At 33.8% G+C, this 22,643-nt stretch overlaps 1 protein-coding gene across 15 annotated transcripts in view; it reads right to left on the bottom strand.

The window, feature by feature from the left end:
* Positions 1–22,643, bottom strand: part of LOC120526013 (myelin transcription factor 1-like protein) — a 614,625-nt gene that overhangs the window by 92,824 nt on the left and 499,158 nt on the right. For all 15 annotated transcript variants that reach the window (XM_039748823.1, XM_039748819.1, XM_039748831.1 and 12 more), the window contains one exon: positions 2,432–2,539. In XM_039748823.1, coding sequence (XP_039604757.1) covers positions 2,432–2,539 — 108 coding nt within the window. The remainder of the gene's footprint in view (positions 1–2,431; positions 2,540–22,643) is intronic.

A 22,643-nucleotide genomic window follows, 5' to 3' on the forward strand; every position in this document is an offset into this window, starting at 1 on the left:
GGATGAACTAAAATCCAACCCCATGCTGAGTAACTGCAGGCTTAATGAACTTTTTTGGCAAGAGTCTGTTTCTGAAATGTGACTGGTTTTACTTAATCTAGAGCGCTTTCTGTCTTAAAAATGTGCATCACTGGCTTTTTGCCTCTCTTTCTATGGTCTTTTTAAGTTGCACTCAGTTTTCAAAAGAAAATATATCATGCATACAAGACATCCCTCTTTTCTGTATACGTAGCATAACAATACTACTTCTACTACTACTGCTGAAAATCCATCTCTAATTTGCAGACATAAGGAAGTTTGACGCCACTTATGCCAGTCTTTTTTCTGGCAAAAAATCTTTTTTCCATAACCCTCTAAGGAGAAGCTTTATTCATGGTGTCATCCATGATAAGGTATGGTATTTCACATCAATGTAATTCTAAACTCATACTTACACAGGAGTAAAATGACACACTCCCAAAAGCTGCCTGTATGGCAACTCCTTTGCATTTTTATCAAAAGGTGTCTTGCTTAGCATCATCACATACTTCAACAGAAAGGGGATGAAATGAGTACAAAGTCTTGCATTTGCCAAATTTTACATTTTCATTCCTGCTTTATTTTTAAGGGTTGCAGAGCACCATCTCTTAATGAACCCTACTCAATCCCAATAAGAGTTTCAGAGGACAGAGCCAATCATAGCCACATAAGGCTGCAAAGCAGGAATCAGCCTTAGAGGAGGATGCCAGTCAATTAAGTAGCATACTCATGCACTCACCCACACATACACGCATATGGGGCCATTTTAGAATCACCAATTAACTTAATGTGGTGGTCTTTGGATGTGGGATGAAAACAGGAGTACTTGGAGAAAAACTCAGACATGAGAATAATATGCAAACTCCACACAGACAGCATTGTTTTGACTAACATCACATACTATAACATGCCAATCACAAACCGGCAGTTTTTGGGTGCCCCAGAACTGATGTCAGCAGCACTGGGCACAAGAAAAGAATCAGCTCTGGTGAGGAAATAAGTTTACTACAGGCCTCACCCACACTAACACTGTGGACAATTTTCAGTCATTACTTCACCTAACACCTAACCTGCATTCTTTTTAAGAATGTGAGAGGAACTCCAAAGTACCTGGAGAAATTTTTGAACCTCTCCTATTTTAATTCTTTCCAACTGATATGAAAAGTTACTGATTTTTTAGTAGGAGCAGTAGAAGTATTTTAAAAAATAGAAATCAAACCTGCTCAAAAGAAAATACATTTTTTAATTAAGGTATACTGTAAACCATCATTCTCATTATATTGCTAGTACTGAATATACAATTCATTGCATTCTCTCTATTTTTAAGCAAAAACAACAATGTTGCAAGCGGTTAGAGCAAAAATTACTAAAGCCTCACATTCTCTTTATTTATCTTTATAAAAGTAGTAATAAAAAAGCATATAAGGTTGAACTGTTCATGGAAATAATGCAGGTTCAGTATAGAAATGTTACTTGGGCTATGTATTCTATTAAAAATATTCAGATCTATGTTGGACATAATCAATTCAATCATATGAATTATATCTTGCATATGTTCTTTACTGTTATGTCTATTTAAGAAATATTTATAAATTTGAACCTGTTTTAAGAAATTCCTCTGTGATATTCTGGGAAAAGGAAGCCTACAAAGACTTTATTTAAATGTTTAATTCTTCTGCCATTACATATATTTTCAATACTGACTTTACATTGCCATTTTAGGATTGTGAAGAAAGCAAGAGTAGAGTTTGAGTTTAGCAATGACTCCTATAAAATTAAACTGCTTGTCCTTAAATTGATCTTGTGCACATAATCTTAATGTCTCTTAATTACTGATCTCATTTATTCAGAGTCATTTTGCTGCCAGATTTTGGGTACCAGACAGTGTGAAAAGCAAGCACAAGGGACATCACTTGTGCTTACCAAATGTGCTCAATTTGATATTTTACACAAACCAAAAGCAGCTTTGTAAATTTTGTTTAGATTTTATTAATTGTCAGCCATATTACTCTGTAATATCTCAAAATATTCCTGTCCCCACTGTTGCTTAAGAAGTGAGAATTAAACATGTACCCTGCAATTACATAAATTGGCATATGGTAGTTCCCATGTAACCAGCTTATATCTTAAATTATGTATATATTCAAAGATTTACCACCCTGTCATAAAAGTAAAAAGATACATATTTTGATTGCATCTTATTGTTGTTGTGGTCTCCACCATAACTTTCTAATTAAATGTAATATTCATTATTATAGTTATACTATATAGGCTATAAAAAGAAGTAAAAATAGATTTAACAGGCTACAAATAGATTTATGAAGCTGAATATTCCCTTTAAATAATACAAATAACTGAACATTTTGTCTTCAAAGATGGTGAACTATAGAACTATATAGAAAACATTCAGTACCTTAAAACACGGTCAGATGCTTGGTTTGTTTTTGTTCCGTCGCAGGTCTGATGCTTTTCTTGAGCCTTAGCCAGCTTCTCTGCCGCAGCAATAGGACACCCAGAGAGGCTGCATAAGCATTAAAGCAATTGAAGATTGTTGGCAAAGGGACAAGTGTGCAAATCATTTTTCAGTTACTATACATTTTTACATTTCTAATAATTTAATTTTATTAAAGCTAAACATCAGTGATTTTTACATATAGGTATATCTTAAGATGAATCAAAATTGTATACCAATTACTTATAAAACAATTACAACATCAAATTTACTGGCATTTTTATATACTATATATATATATATATATATATATATATATATATATATATATATATATATATACAGTATATATAAACAATTTAGTTATTATTGTTTCAGGTCAGTACACAGTAGATTGTGTTTTTGCTAGTTGCAGTATTAGCTAGTACTTTTAGGAAATATCACATTCCATCTTCCTCTTTTAAACATAAAACAAACGTTTGTCAGATTTCAGTGAACTGGATTATTGCCATCACTTGCAAGCTTCTATAGTTTCTGCCAAGAGAAAATTCCAGTCATTTCAAAGAGGTGATGCCTATCTGAGTCAATGGAAAAAAAGAATGTAAGATCTGTTCATCCCATGGAGTTTACGCAGATCCCTGTGGAATTTCTTTTCTTCCATGCTTTTATGTTTTATACAGTTTTGTGGGCTTTACTGTAAAGCAGTTTACACAAATTTTTTATATGTCCAGAATTTAAGAGAAAAAGGCTATATTAAACTGAGTTCATTCAAAGCTAAGGTAAATTCCTTTAGGTCTTCTAACCAAATCATTAGAAAATTGTATGTGATAGCAAACTTTAATCTGTAAAGAAGAATAATGGTACTGCAGATTTTAATGATGAAGCATTATGGAAAATAAATATAGCAAGCCCAAAGAATACTCTTGCACCTGGGTACACTATCTTTAATAAGAATGAGAGGGAAATAGTTTAAATTAACAACAATTAATTACAAATATAAAAGAAGAGAGGATAATGGTTGTATGAGTTAAATGGCTTGCGCAGAACTCATTTTCTTTCAAATGCAAACATTTTAATGTACAGTAATGCATTTCTTTTTCAAATACCTCAATGAAAACAGTCATCTTTTTTCTATCACTATTTTTCCTTTTTTGAATTAATAAGAAATGTTATATAGTTCATAACATCTGAGCACAAAAAAAACATCTTTTTTACTGCATCAGTGATAGACCACATGTTGGGTTAATTCTTATATGATAACATTCTCATACTTGTATGGTTAACTTAATACAGGGCTGTGAAAAGGGCAGAGCTATCTCAGCAGTGTTGCCAACAAGGCCAAAACATCCTTAGACAGGGTACTGGTCTATCGCAGGGCCCAAACCCACACTGGATGACACATTTCCAATGGCCTACCATAGAATTACCAAGCAACATAACATGCATGTATTTGGGCATGTGGGATGAAAATGAAAGTACCTGGAGTAAAACTCCATACTGTGAACAACTGTGTGCTGGATTTTTATGTAGGATGCTAGAGCTATGAGACAGCAGTGTCAAGTAGTGTGCCACCACGCAGCCTTGAAATGAATGAACACCAACACAGCCATTCTTTAAATTCTTTAATTTAATAAATTAGATTTATCCTTAAAATTTTCAGTTTGAACATTCCATTCTTATATTGTTAAACAAAAACAATCATCTTTCCCCCTTGTTATTTAACATTATTTTATGAAAACTGGCCTATTGTGAAATGTGTGTTTACGTAAATTATTATTGTTTTAACAAATTCTAATTAATGTATGTTTAAAAACTCAACTTTACTTAAAACAGCAAATGCAAAGCCTTCAACAAAATGCTAAACCAACTACAATAAATTAGTGTTCTTTGTAGTTCCATAAAAAGACTCTTATTTCCCACTGTCAAGAAACCATCAGGAAACTATTTTTTCTAACATATCTGCAGGTATTTATTTTCTTCTTTTTGGACGGACCAAATGAAAATACATAATTATAGAATTTGACAGTAAATACACGAGCAACAGAAAACACTGCACTAAAATGAAAACATAACAATTACTTTAAATGTCCAGTCAGACTAACATTTCTATTAACAACTTTCCGTTGACAGTGTAAGTGACTCATAATTAATATCTAGAGTTGGTCTCCCTAAAGAAATGGATAAATGTTGAAAAATTGATATTTGTTGCTTTATGCTCTGTACTAATCCTGTACAGCATGTTAAGAGGTACCCTTTATAGATGAAAGATGTCATCTAGTACATTTTTATTCTAGGGACTGGAAACCACCTTTGATGATTTTGAAGTTTCAAGTTTTATTCCCCAGAGGCAAACTAGAAACAGAATTAGGCAACCAAGCACAACAGCAATGACCTACATACAAATTTCAGAGCTAACAGCAAATCCTTCCTTAATCTCCTGTATTTCCAGTTCACCTGATGTTGTTATGTAGCAAAGATGTATTGTCAAAGATCATTTAAATCATTTCTGATTTTAGTCTAGCAAGCACCAAAAAAAAGACATGGGAATATTTAAATATCATTTACCAGCTACAGTATCATACATGGTACTTTCTTTTCTATCAAAATTAGTTTTCATATTTCCTATACCTCTACCAGTAGTGCACTTGCCATGTGCATCCTTGGCTGAATTAGTAAGTGCCCATGTCTTCAATGTTTTTTTAGCTTCCACTATTACTAAGAAGAACATGAAAAAGACAGTCTTTTGAAAGTAATTTCATCCAAAACATTAAGACCGTTTAGTGAGTTGTTTTATATTTATTATTGCAATAATGTTTTCTATTTTTCTCCTTCTTTACTATCCATCCATTTTCCTCATCCACTTATCCAGAGCAGGCTCATAGGACAGCTGAAGCCTATCCCATCAGTCACAAGATGCAAGGCAAGAAGAACAGCCCAGAGTGCCAGCCATTTGCAGGGTGAACATTAACCTACAAATACATTCACTAGGCCCAGTTTAGCCTTGCCAATTCACCTAACCTAACATCCTCTACAGAGTTAACTACATAGCACTGTACATTCTGGATTTTTAAGTTTAGTCATTGTTAATAGGGCCAATAGCTGATTAAACTAGAAAAGATACACTAACACCTGCTTCTTATAATTCATAGTCTGAGATATCTATAGTGACAATCATAAATTCATAACCTTACTGTATGTCTTCATTTTGGTCTGTTGAAAAATGTATATTAAAGCAAATGTTATGTTTGTTGTTCAATTTTATTCATTTTTTATTTAGAATTCACTAATATCCATTTTGATGATATATCTAGAAAGAACATCAGAAGCAATGTATGTAAGGCAAAACTTGATTCTAAATGTAATGTCAGCCCATGACACAGTGCATATACAAAAACCTGCCCTCACTCATACTAGAACAAATCACCGTCATTAATAAGAAGTAGTAGTAGAAAACCCAAGTGCCTTTGAATATCCTTGCTGACACAGCAATGGATAGGCATCATACTTATAAAAATAATACACATACAACCTTTTGAGAAACTATAAAAATCTGAAATAGTACTGTTATGCATGTATAAGATAGCCCATTTACCAGAAGGTATGAAGAAACATTAATTTGCTCAGTAACAAATATACCAGTTGATAAATGTAATTGTAATTATACTGTGTAATTTATACCTATTAAAGTAATACAAAAAAAGTAACAGAGTGCAAATAAAGTATAAAGATACCATAGCTACAAAAAGAGACTTTATTATATAACATTTTTTTTTTATTTTTGTAATTTATTAGTGGGATACACGGTGCTGCTTGGAGTAGAATAAAGTGCAGGTGTGATCACTAAATAAATTCCCTTAAGGAAAGATTTTGGCCTCAAACAAAAATTTCACTGACTAAACCTACACTGGAGAGCAACTTTGAATAGATGTGCCTAAAAACAGGTCCTAGCGGCACTTCAGTGCTAAATTGCAGATACTTTTCTTTGTGGTGCTAGATCCTAGCTTTTATTTCATGGGGTGGCATCATATTGGGTATTTTTATGAGTGCTGCTCATTTTTGTTTCTAGTGTTTTCTTGTTATAATTCTACAGTAGGTGGTTTAAAGGCCTCATGATCCATGACATTATTATAGACATGGTAAGCCTCTAATGTTAGAAAAGAATCAGTTTCTGCCTTTGATATAATTATTTCCTGAAAAACTTAATTATTGATCTATGAAAAACTTTCATTCATCCTATATTCCTTTGCTTTGCACTTCAAAGAAAAAACAAAAATGCAGACCTCTGCCACTTACCTTAACTGTTATTCAAAAGACTACTATTTAGTTCTTGCAATTTTGACATTTATCATAATTTATTAAGAAAAAAAATGTATATATATATATAAATATACACACACTGTATATATACATATGCTCAATGCATAACGGCGTGCATAGAATTCACACTAAAACATGGTGTAAGGACAAAAGCGGAAAAGTGTGTACGCACAAAACATCCAGGTGCATAAATCTGTGTGTTCACCAACTTCCACGTTCTTCTGCTCCAAAAATCCTGGTAAGTGTAAATCCTGAAGTGTTTGCCGTATGAAAGCAGTTCAATAGACAGCATGGCTGAGGAAGCGTGTGCTTGATGCTGTATACTGATAATTCTGTTTCCGATCAGCTGCTGTGCAGCTATGATTCCCCACTCAGATGCAGTGATATAAATACTCTGAGTGGTGCAGTGAGAGTAATATGGAATAAGATGATCCACTGTGGCAACCCCTAACGGGAACAGCTGAAAGAAGAAGAACAAGGTGCAGTGAGAGTAACAACGCTAAAGCAGCTATGGTATTTATAATAGTTTGACCATTTTGTGGACCATTATATTGTTACAGGTTAATTACAATCAGATGCATTAAACTAATAACAATATGCGGTTAATTTCAGTGTGTTTATAAAGCCGCATCAGGGATCTAAAAAAGAAAGGGAAACCACAATGGAACAGTAGCACTGCTGTTCCGAGCAGAAAACTTGTGTACGCCAAGCATTTAGCTACCGTAAAAATGTGGGTGGCTTTATGCCAAGTTTAGTTTAATACATCACGATGAGCGTGGAAACGGGCTTATGCAACATTTTTGTGTGCACGCACCGTTTATACATGAGGCCCCAGGGCTGCAATACAATTATTATTTTTTTTAATTTTATTGCAGTCATTCCATACAAATCAATCAATTTTTACAAAAAGTAGGATTGAGAACAAGTCGACCTCCACCCCTGAGAGAGAGAGCAAGGCCAACGGAGTAAAACTTAAGGCTTGTAAACATACCTAAATTGATAAGTTTGATAAGCCAATATAGATGAATGGAGAAGAAAAAGAAATAAAGAAATAATTGCTTCCTCTGTGCTTTAAGAGCTTATTCTACAATATTACTAATTAGATTCTGCCATGTTTTGAAAAATATCTGTACACATCCTCTAACTGAGTATTTTATTTTTTTCAATTTCAAATAGTATAAAACATCGGTTTCCCACTGACTTAAAAGAGGAGAGTTAGGATTCTTCCAGTTTAGCAAAATAAGTCTGCGTGCCAAAAGTGTAGTGAATGCAATCACAGTTTGTTTGTCCATCTCCACTTGAAACCATCTGGAAGAACCCCAAACACAGCTGTTAATGGGTTAGGAGGGATTGTGAGACCAAGGCTGTCTGAAAGGTAATTAAAAATTTTGGTCCAGAACTATGTTAATTTGGTGTAGGCCCAAAACATGTGACCCAGTGAGGCTGGGACGATTGCAGCATTCGCAGGTTGGATCTTGCCCTGGAAGCATTTTGTAGAGTTTTAGGTGAGACAGATGTGCGCGATATATAATTTTGAGTTGAATAATTGTATGCTTTGCGCATATGAAACTCGAATGAAATCTCTGCATTACTATTTTCCACTCCTTTTCTGATATATTAATTGAAAGATCTTTTTCCCAGTGTTCTCTTGGATCTTTGAAATGGAGGGACTGTAAAATACTTTTATATATTGCAGAGATGGTGTCTGAGTCCTTGAAATTGAGCAATATTTTTTCTAGCATGGATGAGGGTGCAAGATGAGGAAAATCGGGAAGGTTCTGTTTACCAAAGTTCCTAATTTGAAGATAGTGAAAGAAATGTGTAGCTAGAATATTAAATTTGGAATGTAACTGTTCATAGGATGCAAAAACGTTGTCTATATAAAGATCTCTAAGCAAGTTAATCCCACATTTTTTCCAGATATTAAAAACTGCATATGTTTGCGAAGGTTGATACAGGTGGTTCTCTTGCAGAGGTGCCACAGATAAAAGATTCTCCCTCTTAAAATGCTTTCTACATTGGTTCCATATTCTGAGTGAGTGAAGCACAATTGGGTTGTTAGTATATTGCCGATAACTTGCATTTATTGGGGCACAGAGCAGGGAATATAAAGAAGTACTGCAGGATTTTACTTCTATTGCGGACCAAGCCTGTGTATGTTCATCTATTTGTGTTCAGGTTTTTATAACTTGTATGTTTGCTGCCCAGTAATAAAACTGGAAGTTAGGCAGAGCCATGCCAACTTCTACTTTTTGTCTTTGTAGGGTCGCTCTTTGGATATGTGGATGTTTTGAGTTCCAAATATATTTTGGGTTATTGTTGAATCTAATTGCTTTAAAAATGATTTATTGATGTATATTGGAATGTTACGAAATAAAAAAGGAGCTTAAGAAGAATATTCATCTTAACAGTGTTAATTCTTCCAGCTAGAGTGAGATGAAGGGTTGACCATCTATGCAAGTCTTGCTTAATTTTTTCCATGCAGACGGCAAAATTTTGTTGATAAAGAGCGTTATGTTACTTGTGATGTTTACCCCTTGGTATTTAAACTGTTATGCAATGATAAAAGGTAGGGTGTCTAATCTAATATTATATGCTTGAGAGTTCACTGGAAAGAGTACACTTTTATTCAGATTAATTCTGAGACCAGAGATCTTTTTAAATTCTGTGAGTGCTGTTAAGACTGCAGGCACAGAATTTTGTGGGTCTGATATATACAGTACCATATCATCTGCATATAGAGAAATTTTCTGTTCCACTCCTTCTCTGATAATCCCCTTTATCTGATCAGTATTTCGACAGTGTATTGCCAGTGGTTCAATGGCGATTGCAAACAGTAGTGGTGACAGGGGGCATCCTTGTCTGGTACCACGTTCTAGTTTAAAGTAGTCTGAACAAATGTTGTTCATACAAATTGAAGCTTCACATTGAAGCAGTACAATTATTTATCGGAAAAAAGATAGAAAGAAAATTACAGAGAGTCTGCTGAACTGAAGTCCAAGTGACAGGTAAATGTTAAAAAATTAAGGCTGATTGAAAGGGAAATGCTGATCTTCAATAGAAGTATAGCATCATGGTCAAGGCAGGCGTCATGTAACCAAAATCTTTGCCAATAGATACCAAAGCCTGATATAAATTAATAAATAATAGATACAGTAAATAAACAAACAGACCCTTTTATGAGGAGCTTTTTCACAGTAACACAAGCACAGTTGATAGGAAATACTGCCATATGTGTCACAGAGAGAAAATGGGGATTTGTGGTTTAGAACCATTGAAATAAACAGAAACAGTGGAGAATGAGACATCCATCCATCCATCCATTGTCTAACCCGCTGAATCCGAATAGGGTCACGGGGGTCTGCTGGAGCCAATCCCAGCCAACACAGGGCACGAACCAATCCTGGGCAGGGTGCCAACCCACCGCAGGACACACACAAACACACCCACACACCAAGCCAATTTAGAAACACCAATCCACCTAACCTGCATGTCTTTGGATTGTGGGAGGAAACCGGAGCGCCCGGAGGAAACCCACGCAGACACGGGAGAACATGCAAACTCCACGCAGGGAGGACCCGGGAAGCAAACCCGGGTCTCCTAACTGCGAGGCAGCAACGCTACCACTGCGCCACCGTGCCGCCAGAATGAGACATATATATAAAAAAAACATGAGCTATAAATCTGGTTTTATTTTGCTGAACAAGTAAATTATTACTATTAATTATTTAATATTGTGAATAGCACAATTTATATAAAATTAAAAATGCTGCTGTGTTTGACTTGCTCACACATTTAATATGTTGATTTTAGTTAAAGAATACTAAAATACAAACTTTTAATTGCCATTTGTCTTGTAAATATTTAAGGTGAACTGCATATAAAAATAATCTGTTACATCCACCACTAAAAAAACAACAAAAAGACTGGAGAGAGTTGTGTAGTTATTATGATGTACAGTATTAACTTATACGTTTTACTGAATACTGTGAACATATTTTAAAAAGTTCTTAGTTTTTATGCCTTGATTACTAGACACCAAGAGCCTCATGCATAACGTCGTGTGTAAAACTCACACTAAAACTTGGTGTATGGACAAAAGTGGAAATGTGCGTATGCAAAAAAAAATTCAGATGCACAAAACCGCGCAAGCCAATTTCCAACCACTTCAGCTCCATAAATCTTGGTCAGCATGAACAATCATGCATGTTCACGCACCTGCAGTCCCACCCTGACTATTTTAATATGCAAATTAGTATAAATATCACCTTCCCCATTCAGTGTTTTGTTAAAAGACAATGGCAAAAGCGCATGAAAAAACAGAATTTCAACAAATGCGAATTGGAGGCAAGGAAAAATGTACTATTTGTTGGCTTAAGTAATGGTATAAACAACAAAAGGAAGTTGATCGAGAGATACATAGTGGCGGAGACACTCGACAGGTCAAGTTCAAAAAGTTGCATAATGCTCGAAATAAAAAAAGAAGTGGTCAGATATCAAAGTCACTATGAAAAGGCGACTCATAGCCCACTGTCTTAGTGTCATATGGAAGCATATTATGGTACAGAAAAATAGGGACACAGTGCAGAAAAAAAGGAATTGTCGACTTTAATTTTGAAATTTCTACTTTAATCTATTATTTTGTCATTAAAGTAGAACGCTGTAAACGTCATCTTAAAATCAATATTTAATTTACTAGAGTTTATCAGATCCTATCGTAACTAAAGTAGCATGTTAAATACTTCATATTATGTGTTTAATGTGTGTGAATCACTACATGCTTCTTAAATGAGCTTTCTCTTATGGCACTGATCTCCACTTATAGTACATTACATTCATGATGTTACAGTTCTCTGAACATTTTAGAATTCTAAGATGTATACTTATCATGATGAAATGCACTGCAGCATATATTAATAATGGGGGCACGGTAGCGCAGTGGTAGCGATGAGCTGGAATCCTGTCCATGGATTATTCTTGGCCCACCTCAAGATGCTTGCTGGGATGTGTGCAACCCTTGATGAAATAATTTATTGCAGCAGTACTGTGTCTGTCAAAATTCCTGTCCTTCCTTTTCTTTCTCCACATAACCAATTGCCACAATAAGCTCTGAAATGTCAAACCAGCTGTAAGTTAGTTTCAGTGTATTTTGCTGTTGAGCTGTGATTCCACGCTCAGATACAATGGGTTAAAATACTTTGAGTGGTGCACTGAGAGTAACAATGCTAAAACAGCTGTGGTATTTGGAATAGTTTGGCCATTTCGTGAACCATAATATTGTTACAGGTTGATTACAATCAGATGCCTTAAATTTATAAATGATATGCAGTTAATTTCAATGTATTTGATAAGGCCGCATCAGGGATGTGACTCTAAAAACGAATGAGAGACCACACAGGAACAGTAGCACCGTTTTGACATTTGCAAAAACTGACTGGAAACTTGAGTATGTACTGGGTAAGGCTGGTGTGAGAATGTGTGTAGCTTTAAGAGAAGTTTAGTTTTTATACGTCACGCTCCAGGTTCTCACAGTGGAAATTACACATTTACGTTTTGTCTTAATCTGCATGTAATTGTACAAAGTATACAAATACAAATATAAATAATACAAACATCTGTACTATACAGACAGTACTGCTCCTAGACAAACTAAGAAGAATCTTCTTCTTGGACACCCACAACCTCAAACTTCTTACTCCAACCCTTCCTGAATCCACAGCCTTAGTATTTCTTATAACAGCTTTAATTTGAACAAAACATATATAAATAAGTAATAAATAAACAAAGAAGCACATATCACAAGCTTAACTCTTAACTTTTAAGCATCAAATAAAAATATATTTTTTTAATATAATTGAAACTTGAAAATGGATGTTTATGGGTTTTTATAATAATAATAATAATAAAAATACCACTACTACTAATAATAATTTATATAAAATACTACTTCTACTCCTAAAAAAATAATATAAAAATCAACAACTACTATTATTACTAATATATAAATACTACTACTACTAATAGTAATAAAAATAATTAAATCTAAACTACTAATACTAATACTAATCAAACTTATTTAGTGCAGTAAATAAACAGTCAAAATTAAATTACATATTTTAAAAAATGAATATGTGAATATATATCAGCTTCACTTATGAATTTATCTAAAATTCATTTTGTCTTTCCGATGACAGCAGAAAGCAATAAGGCATTATCTAAATTAATAATGTTAGATACCAATAAAATTAGCCAACAACTGAAGTTAACTTGAGCTAATTGCTCTTTTTGTAGATCAAAGTTGCTTGTGTGGTGCTATTCCACAATTCAGGCAGTAACAAACTAGTAAACAAGAGAGCCTGTATGTTAGTGAAGGTCGACTAATGTTAGCAGCCTTTAACAAGGTTCATAGACCTATACAGTGATAATTATTAATCCATTATAATGTGTCAGTTAGGTACTGTAATACCAGATAATTTTTGTTAAAAACTACTATACATTTTGCTATTGTTATTCCATTTTATTTCAGTAAATAATTAGCTTATACAAAATTATATACAAAATGTACATGTAGGTGTAACCACTGTCAAGATAAAATTGAAATAGTTAAATAATTTGAGGTTGCACAGAATGTTTCTCTGTTTTAAGACTGATTAGTTTCCTGATTTGCCAATGCTTTACAATAGGCTTTTTTTAATATACAAACTTTGCACAGTGCAATCTGTTTGAAATATGTCAACAAAAACTGAATGGTCTCGATAAATTTCTTTCAAGAATAAGTGGCCAAGTTTCAACAAAATGAGTCCATGGTGGGCCAAGTTGTTTCATGCAAACAATGAGACAGACAGATGGACAGATATGGATATCACAGAAGGTATTTCTGGCATTATATGAAAATATTTCAAAAAAAGGCATTGGGCCAGTGTGCCTATTTGCGTTGTGGATTAAGGAGTACTTTCATCTTATATTTTAACACATTTTATTTATTGATTTTATTGTTTTACATGAAATTTCCTTACTTAAACAAAACTATAAAATTTTAAATATACAGTAAATTAATACAATGTGTGAAGTGATCATTTTATCTTAAAAATCACAGCATCATTTTTCCAATAAAAAGTAGTGGTTACAATATAGAACAATGCATATGAAATTGATAATGCTATTGTGTTTCTGCTATTATTTACAAGTAAATCTAGTATACGTCTGGCTTTCACAAAGTAAATATGATACTTATATTCTAGAAAAAATAAATGAAGAAACTCATGTAGCTTACTTTTCTCTCTTTTAGACATTATGTAAGACTGTTATTACTGTTATTATTTAAAATATCAAAATGTGTTGTAAATTATCAATATGTGTCCAGTACTATGCCGAAAATGAGCAACATACTTAGCCAACAGAGCCACAGCATGAGAAAAATGTTAGACCAGAGATGAGTTATACCCCATGTAACTGGTATGAAAAAAGAAGACTGCCTTAAAGGTACATTAAAGACAGACATTTTTCTAAGAATTTTAAATTAGTGGTATTCATAACATAACATTCTGAAACCCACTAAATCCAATTCAGGGTTACAGAGATTCAAAGCCTGTTGCAGTATTACTTGACAGAACAGAAGAAACCACCTTGGACAGGAGAAAGTCCTGCAGAGAGCCATTTTAGAGGTACTGTACTTGTTACACTAAAATTTATTTTACTTTCATGGACATTTTAGTCATAAATGTTGTCATATAATAAAAATAAGTAATACAATATGTATTCTTGTTGACAACTTTGTCACAATTTAGTCATAATTTAAATAATTTATGTCTCCTTATTTCACACTAATATGATACTTTTTCACGTTATTTAATAAGAAACCATAAGTTAATATTGACTAGTTTGAAGTGCAGTCGTTATGGATAGCACCGACAAAAAATTGCCTTTTACAGTTACTTTGCCAATATGAAAAGCGTGTAGTTCTACTAAAAATGTCAGCTATACTGTATGAAATAAAGTCACATCAAGTATTCTCCCCTTGTGAGTGTGGGTATGCATGTAAGTGAACCCTGCAATGGACCAGTGCTGTCCAGGGTTGTTTTCTCTCATGTGTTCAGTCCCACCAAGTTAGGTTCCAACTACTTGAGACCCAGAAGTAGCTAGGCAGGTTAAACAATTTGCATTTTAATAGTATTTCGCCATATTTAACAATAGATGCTGTATCAAAAAAACTATAAATATTGCTATGGTTTTCCATGCAAAATCAAATTTAAAATGTTCCTATCTACACATTTTCTAAGGTGTTTCATTTTTAAATCCCTCATCTCAATCATCTAAGTATCAGTCAATATGAGAGTTTTATTAGTCAGGTAAGTAAGCATGTATTTCCGGTACCTCTGTGTCAAACAGATACTACATACAGTATGGTCTAAGTGCTAGCTTACTACTGCTTAGTGTGTGTTATCCATGTTGCATCATGCCTTAACATATACTGTATGTTCATGTAGTGTGAGCACTGTACGAACAAATGCATTAAACTTGTCTATGCACAGAAGTAGATGTCTTTGTGGAAAATTCATTTGCATTAAGTTAACTTGGTTGCCGCTGGAAATGAGCACAGCTCCGAAAAATCAGTAGTTATCACACTACAACCATACATCTTGAAAACAGCAACAGTTTTTCCAAAATAGCATCTCCAGTATTAGCCTAAAATAAGCATTTTATTGTGAATGATGGATAAAAAGTTTGGAATTCCATTTCATGTTTCTACTTTGTTATTCAATGTGATGCATAAAGTATGGTGCATTCAGTTGTTTGCTTTGCCCACCAGTCATTTATTATTTTAACAATCGTTTTAGCAATTTTATTTATTGTAGTTAGGCAGTACTACTTGGCATGATTGTTTTTGTTGGTTGGTTTCATTCAGTCAAACACTGTTCCAAGAGAAATTAATAGAAAAGTCTGACAATATTTTTACTTAGAACATAGTTAACTGGGAAATATTTGGTTAATCCTGAAATTAAAAGGCAACAGTGGCTTAAATAAATGTACCGCCAGCACTTTCAAAATAGAATGACAATGGGAAAGCACAGTGAGCAACATCCATAACCCCCTGCCTTAAGTAATTCTTTGCAGTTCGATGACACCTCACATTATGTGTGGTGTGGGCTTAACTACTTATAGGTGCCTGTGATGCAAAAGGCAAGTATCCATTGGGTCAATTTGACCTACGATATAGTATATGGGATACAATATCCCTAAGAGGTAGTTATCAGGAAACAACAGGAAATGCTGACAAATGAACATGGAAAGGGCCGTAAACAAAAAGACAATAACAAACTACAGTAATCTGCCATTCCAAAATCAGCCACTACTGATTAGAATTTTGACAAGAAATGTGTTATAAATTAAAAACTGAAGTTTCAGAAGATAATAAAATCTAGCCTTAGACAATTCATTATTGGGCTTTAACAATGACATCAAATACTGAACAACATTTTCTTGAATAAAAAAATCAAACATTAAAATGAATTTAGGGGAACATACGAAATATTTTCTGAATAAAAGAAGTAGTTGTTAGACTTAAAAATATAAGTTTGTGAATGGATAGTCAAGATTGAGAAACATGGGTTTTCTCATCACTGCACAAGTATAAAAAGGAAAACAACTTTCTGCTTTTTACTAGTCATGTAACATTAAATCATTAGTTTGGCTGGAAAAATCACTGACTAAGTAAATAAGTGTTATGAATTCATATTGCAGCAAGAAGACAATGCCATATGTTTCATACAAAAAACACAAGCAAAAGATCTTACACACAGGATAATATAATATAAAAAAACTAACTACAATCATTTTAAGCAAAACTGGAGCACAACTTTTATCCCCAGGTAAATGAACTTGCAGTGTATTAAGACTTGACTAGACCAGCACTGTTGTCATTGGTGTAGAAGAGCATTTAAATTCTTCTTTCCTTGGCCATGCTCCTAACCTATTCAAAATATATACTAATGATTATGGTGAAGATTCCTCTGAATCCTTAAACTAGTATCAGGAATTTATTAACCATTTTACCAGTTTACAAGCTTCTCTTTGGTTTATTGTCAATAGTATCTACCCTAACCTACCATTTCTTTACATCAGTCTCTCTACCAACTTTCTAGGACTTAATGTCTTTGTTTATTCAATGTCAACTGACTCAGCAATTACCTTCTCTACAACATCTTCCATCCCATGAACACTTTTTTCCTTTTTTTCTCACGTTTGTTAGAATCCTCACCCCCGCAGCAATGAAGCAGAAGCATACAGAATGTCTCTTCATCGACAAACGATTCATGTTTCATATTGGGTGCAGTACTTTCAACCAAGCCAGACTTCATAACATCCAACAAAACAGGAACACTTGAAATTAAAACTGACATTATCTTTGTCCATAATATCCAACAGCTTGCAGATTGTCTAAGAGAGCATGTCCAAGGTTTTACGGTGCAACAAAGACTATTGTACAACAAATCTGTTAATCTTATCCACACTCAGCTCACTGCTTTTATTTTTTCATAGATTTCAAAGACACCTTTCAAATAAAACTAGAAGAACCAAAGCTCATTTTCAGTCCTGGTTCACACATTTCTCTAGGACTAAATGACTGACTCATTTTCAATCTCTTTCTTAATCCTTTATAATGGCTGTTATTCACACCCTTCCATCATGTACATATAACATGTTTTTTTTCTAGTCACAAGCGTGATGAAGGCTATACAGCTGGTATGGTGTATTAGACTTCTTTTCTAATTTTGTTTCAACTTGGTAGTAACCTTTACCTTTTTTAAATAGTGATTTTACCAAGTCAATAATATATATACTGTTAATGTAAAATTGTTTATATTTTTCCTTTTAATCTAAGAATAGATTAACACTGTGAGATGATTATCTGGAATTTGGACAAAGAATGACTTCTTACAGCATCATAGTAGAAAAGGTTGTGAGAAACAAATCAAATAGAAAAAGAAAGCAATGTTTAAAGTAGCAATTATTGATTTTTAATACTTTTGAAATCAAGAATGTTTACAGCATAATATGTGGGCTGAGTAAAATGTTCAAAGTTGTGTTATGAACAATAAAGGTACAATTGTTCATAGTAACTCAGATGCTTTTCTGTTTCAGGATAATTTTCAATGACATGATACACATATAAATTCCACAAAGAAGCATAAGTAATCAATGCTTTATAACTTGTATAATTAAGGTGTATGGTGATCTGCACAGTTCTGGCTTTCAATCCAGGTGGTACAATAATATACAGTACATCCAGTATATTCTCCGGTCAGACTCCTCAACTTTCTTAAATGATAAATGTATTTGCATTTTTAGAATAAATTACTGTTACATTCACATTGGATCAAACATTGCTAAGACTGTTGATGATATCATTAAATTGATTGGCACTTTATCTAACCAACAGTTCTGTGAAAATCTTTAAAACAGACCATTAAATGGTGTCACTGCAATGTGCCTTCTGAGTTACTGCAGTATCAACTAAAATATCATTTGTAAGCAATAAAGTGACATGTGTGCAATATACTGTATACAAGACACCCCAATGCAAACAGTACCCATTAAACATCATTAAGCATTGGGCACAAGATGGAAAATTACTGCATTCACACAAATCTAATTTAAAGACAAGGGTAACAATGAAACACACAGACAAAACCCAAAAGAACACAGAGGAGCACACACATTTTATACACACAGTGACTGAACAGGGAAGCTCTGAACTTAATGATTTCAATGGAAGAGGAAGAAGAGCTGCATGTCAAGATTAACCCCACACGAAACTTTGAATAATATGCTTCATCTAGAAAACTAAAGCAAAGATAAATTTATTTCATTAAACAGAGATAGCACCACTAGTATATGGATTTCCCAAATTGCAAATTTCCAGTAGTAACCACTGATGAATTTATGATACAACAGTTGTACTACCGGGACATGACATACTGTACACTTTTATTTACCTACAAATTAGATAAAAGACTGGATGTTTCTAAATACAGAATACATGATTGAAAACACAACTTAAGTCACAATAGTCTTTGGAGTTTGCATGTTCTCCCCGTGTCTGTGTGGGTTTCCTCCGGGTCCTCCGGTTTCCTCCCACAGTCCAAAGACATGCAGGTTAGGTGGATTGGTGATTCTAAATTGGCTCTAGTGTGTACTTGATGTGTGGGTGTGTTTGTGTGTGTCCTGCGGTGTGTTGGCACCCTGCCCGGGATTGATTCCTGCCTTGTGCCCTGTGTTGGCTGGGATTGGCTCCAGCAGACCCCCGTGACCCTGTGTTTAGATTCAGCGGGTTGGAATATGGATGGATGGATTTATAGGACTAGTAAAGAGTATCTACAGTATTTATTAAAAGTATATAGAACATAAACAAGGTTTTTGTTACATACCAGTAAGTGAGTTATAGATGCCTTCTAGGTTTTTCCACATTTTAAAGTTTTGTCGCTGGTTGTTTTTAAGTCATATTAAGAGCAAATAAAGCATTTGTTAAAGTCTTATTAAACAGCAGTAGCCTTATCAATGCACTTACTGAAGGTAGTTCCTATTTAAAATTTTCCCATAATTGGATTATAATGTATAATGAAATTATCACTGTATTTTTGTTATTTGTTTATATCTGAGGTTCTAATCACAATACTTTCTTTACTCAATGCAGTAACTGACATACTCCTCATCATTATTTAAAGTTGGCAGTAATAATACAATTAGTTAAATAATCTTTCAGGAGCCTAAAAACACTTCTGGTTTTCATGAAGAAAGTCATCAGGAAGAATGCAGTAACTGTCATCTAGTCATTTCTGGACTCATTACAGACTATAATACAGTGTAACATTAGTGTGATATGTATACAATATGACATCTGTCCTGCATAGGTAACATCATCATTTTAAGGTTCTGAGAATGGGAAACGTGCTATATAAATAAAATGTTTATTATTATTATTATGAGAGTTTTGGAACTATAAACATGGCATTAAAAACAAGCTGTAATCTGCCACAGTTACAAGCTTTTGTTCAAATAGAGTGTGGAAAACTATAAAGGACATCTGCGAGACTCTTTAATACAAATTAATGTTCTTTCTTTCTTTCTTATTTTTCTACATGTATAATCTTGCTTTAAAATGCCAGGCAAATTACAAAACAGAATTTTTTAATGACTTTTATTGAATTTATTAAAAGCATGTAACATTCCATACAATCAAGTAAAACTTTAAAAAAACTAAATTCAATTCAACCTCCACCCATGAGAAAGAGAGGAAAACATTGAGAGTAGTAAAGAGGGAATGAAGATCTTATCAATATAAATGCTTACTCTAAAATGTTATTGATTAGATCCTGCCAGGTTTAAAAAAGTTTTGAACAGATACTTTAAGTGAGAATTTGATTTTTTCCAATTTCAAATAGTATATAACATCAGTTACCCACTGACTTAAAAGAGATGGACTAGAATTCTTCCAGCTGAGCAACATAAGTCTACGTGGTAATAGTGAAGTAATGGTAATTACAGTTTGTTTGTCCTTCTCCACTTTCAAGCCCACCTGGGAGTACACCAAACACAGCTGCTGTCTGATAGGCATTTACGATTTTTTGTCCAGGAAGATATTATTTTGCTACACACCCAGAACATGTGGCCTATTGATACATTCACAGGTTGGATTTTATCCAAAGCACGAGATAGATGTGCTCGATAAAAGATTTTAAGTTCAATAATTTAATGCTTTGCACATAGGGAGCTAGAGTGAATTCTGCGCATGGCTGCACCTTCCACTCCTTTTCTGAAATGTTGTGTGAAAGATCATTTTCCCAATGTACTCTGGAATCTTTAAAAGAAATAGACTTTAAAATGGTTTTATATATTATAGAAATGAAGTCTGAGTCTTCAAGACTCATCAATATTTCTTCTGGAATAGAAATAAGTGGGAGGTGAGGAAAACTGGGCAGATTTCGTTAGCAAAGTTTCTAATTTGGAGATAGTGGAAAAATTGAGTTGATGGAAAGCTAAACTTGGAGCGTAATTGTCTGTAGGATACAAATACATTATTTATATACAAACCTCTAAATGATTTAATCCCATAAGTTTTCCAAACATTAAAAACTGTGTAAGTTTGAGAGGGTGGAAAAAGGTTGTTATCATGTAGAGGTGCCACAGATAAAATATTCTCTAACTTGAAGTGCTTCCTACATTTATTCCATATTCTGAGTGAATGAATGACAATTGGGTTGTTGGGAGGATATTCATCTTGATAGTATTAATTCTCCATGCTAAATTCTTTTTCAAGTTTTCCAAAGCAGACAACAAAATTTTGTTGAAAAAGAGCTATATTATTACTTACGATGTTTACCCCTAGGGATCTGTAATGATAAAAGAGAAGGTTTCCATTCTAATGTTGTTTGTTGGAGAATTCGCTGCAAAAAGCACACTTTTGTGCAAATTAACTTTGAGTCCAGATATCTTTTCAAATTCTGCTAGTACAGTAAGAGCTGCAGGCAGAAAATTTTGTGGGTACCATATCATCTGCATATAGTGATATTTTCTGTTCAAGTCCTTCTCTGAAAATCCCCTTTATCTCTGATGAATTTTGAAAGTGAATAGACAGTGGCTTAATGGCGATTGCAAATAACAGTGGGCATCCTTGTCTAGTACTGTGTTCTAATCTGAAGTAGTCTGAAATAATGTTGTTAATATAAATTGAAGCTTTTGGACTGGTATACAATAGTTTGATCTATGCACATATGTCCAGGCCAAACACAAATTTATGCAATGTGGTGAATAGGTAGTCCAGTGAAACCATATCAAATGATTTTTCTGCATCCAAAGATAATTAGATCTCCACAGTCTTAGACTTTGTGGGTGAATATATTACATTAAATAGGTGTTGAAGAGTGGAAGCTAAGTGAATAACCTTTAATAAATCCGGTTTGTTCATAGTAATGATGTCATGATTTAGAAATGAGTTGTTCCATTTCTTTTGTTGTCAAGAGGTTGAGTTCTGATCGCAAAGCCTGTGTTTTCCTAAAAAATGCCTCATTTGGAGACCTGGCGTGTTCTTGATATGTTCCGGTAATTTCACTGATTAACTCTGAGGACTTCTTAGTTTCTGATTTATTTTTGTGGGAGAGATATGAGATAATCTGTCCTCTTAAAAATGCCTTCAGAGTTTCCCCGAGTATTCCTGCGGGAACCTCTGAGGATGCATTTGTCCCTAAAAAAAGAATCAATATGCTTGAATATAAATTCTGTACAGTTCTTGTCAGCTAATAGCAGGGAGATAAGAGGCCAGCTGCCAGCAAGAATATGTGGAACATAGTGATATGAGCTCTATGATCAAAGGGGCATGGTCAGAGATAGCAATAGCGTCGTACTTGCAAGATTTGATTGTGGGCAAGAAATTGTTATCTATAAAAAAATAATCAGTTCTTGAGTAGCAATGATGTACTAATTAGAAATAGGAATATGCTCTTAAGTATGGATTTAGGAATCTCCATGGGTCTGATAAGTTACAATCAGTTGAGAACTGCGTGATTATTTTTGCAATTTTAGATGTTATTGCCCCTGTACTTGTAGACCTATCCAGGTCTGAATTTAAAACACAGTTAAAGTCCCTGGCCCTTATAATGAGTGTTCAAGTTAGGAATGGATGCAAATATGTTTCAGATTAAGTCTCTATCATCCACATTGGGTACATAAGATATTTATGAAAATCACTTTACAATTAAATAAATTACCCATCACAATCACATATTACCCTTCAGGATCAGATACTACATCTGATATTGCAACTGAAATTGTTCTTTGAATTAAGATACCTCTAGTTTCC

The sequence above is a fragment of the Polypterus senegalus genome, chromosome 3 (genome assembly GCF_016835505.1).
Source record: "Polypterus senegalus isolate Bchr_013 chromosome 3, ASM1683550v1, whole genome shotgun sequence".
NCBI lineage: Eukaryota > Metazoa > Chordata > Cladistia > Polypteriformes > Polypteridae > Polypterus > Polypterus senegalus.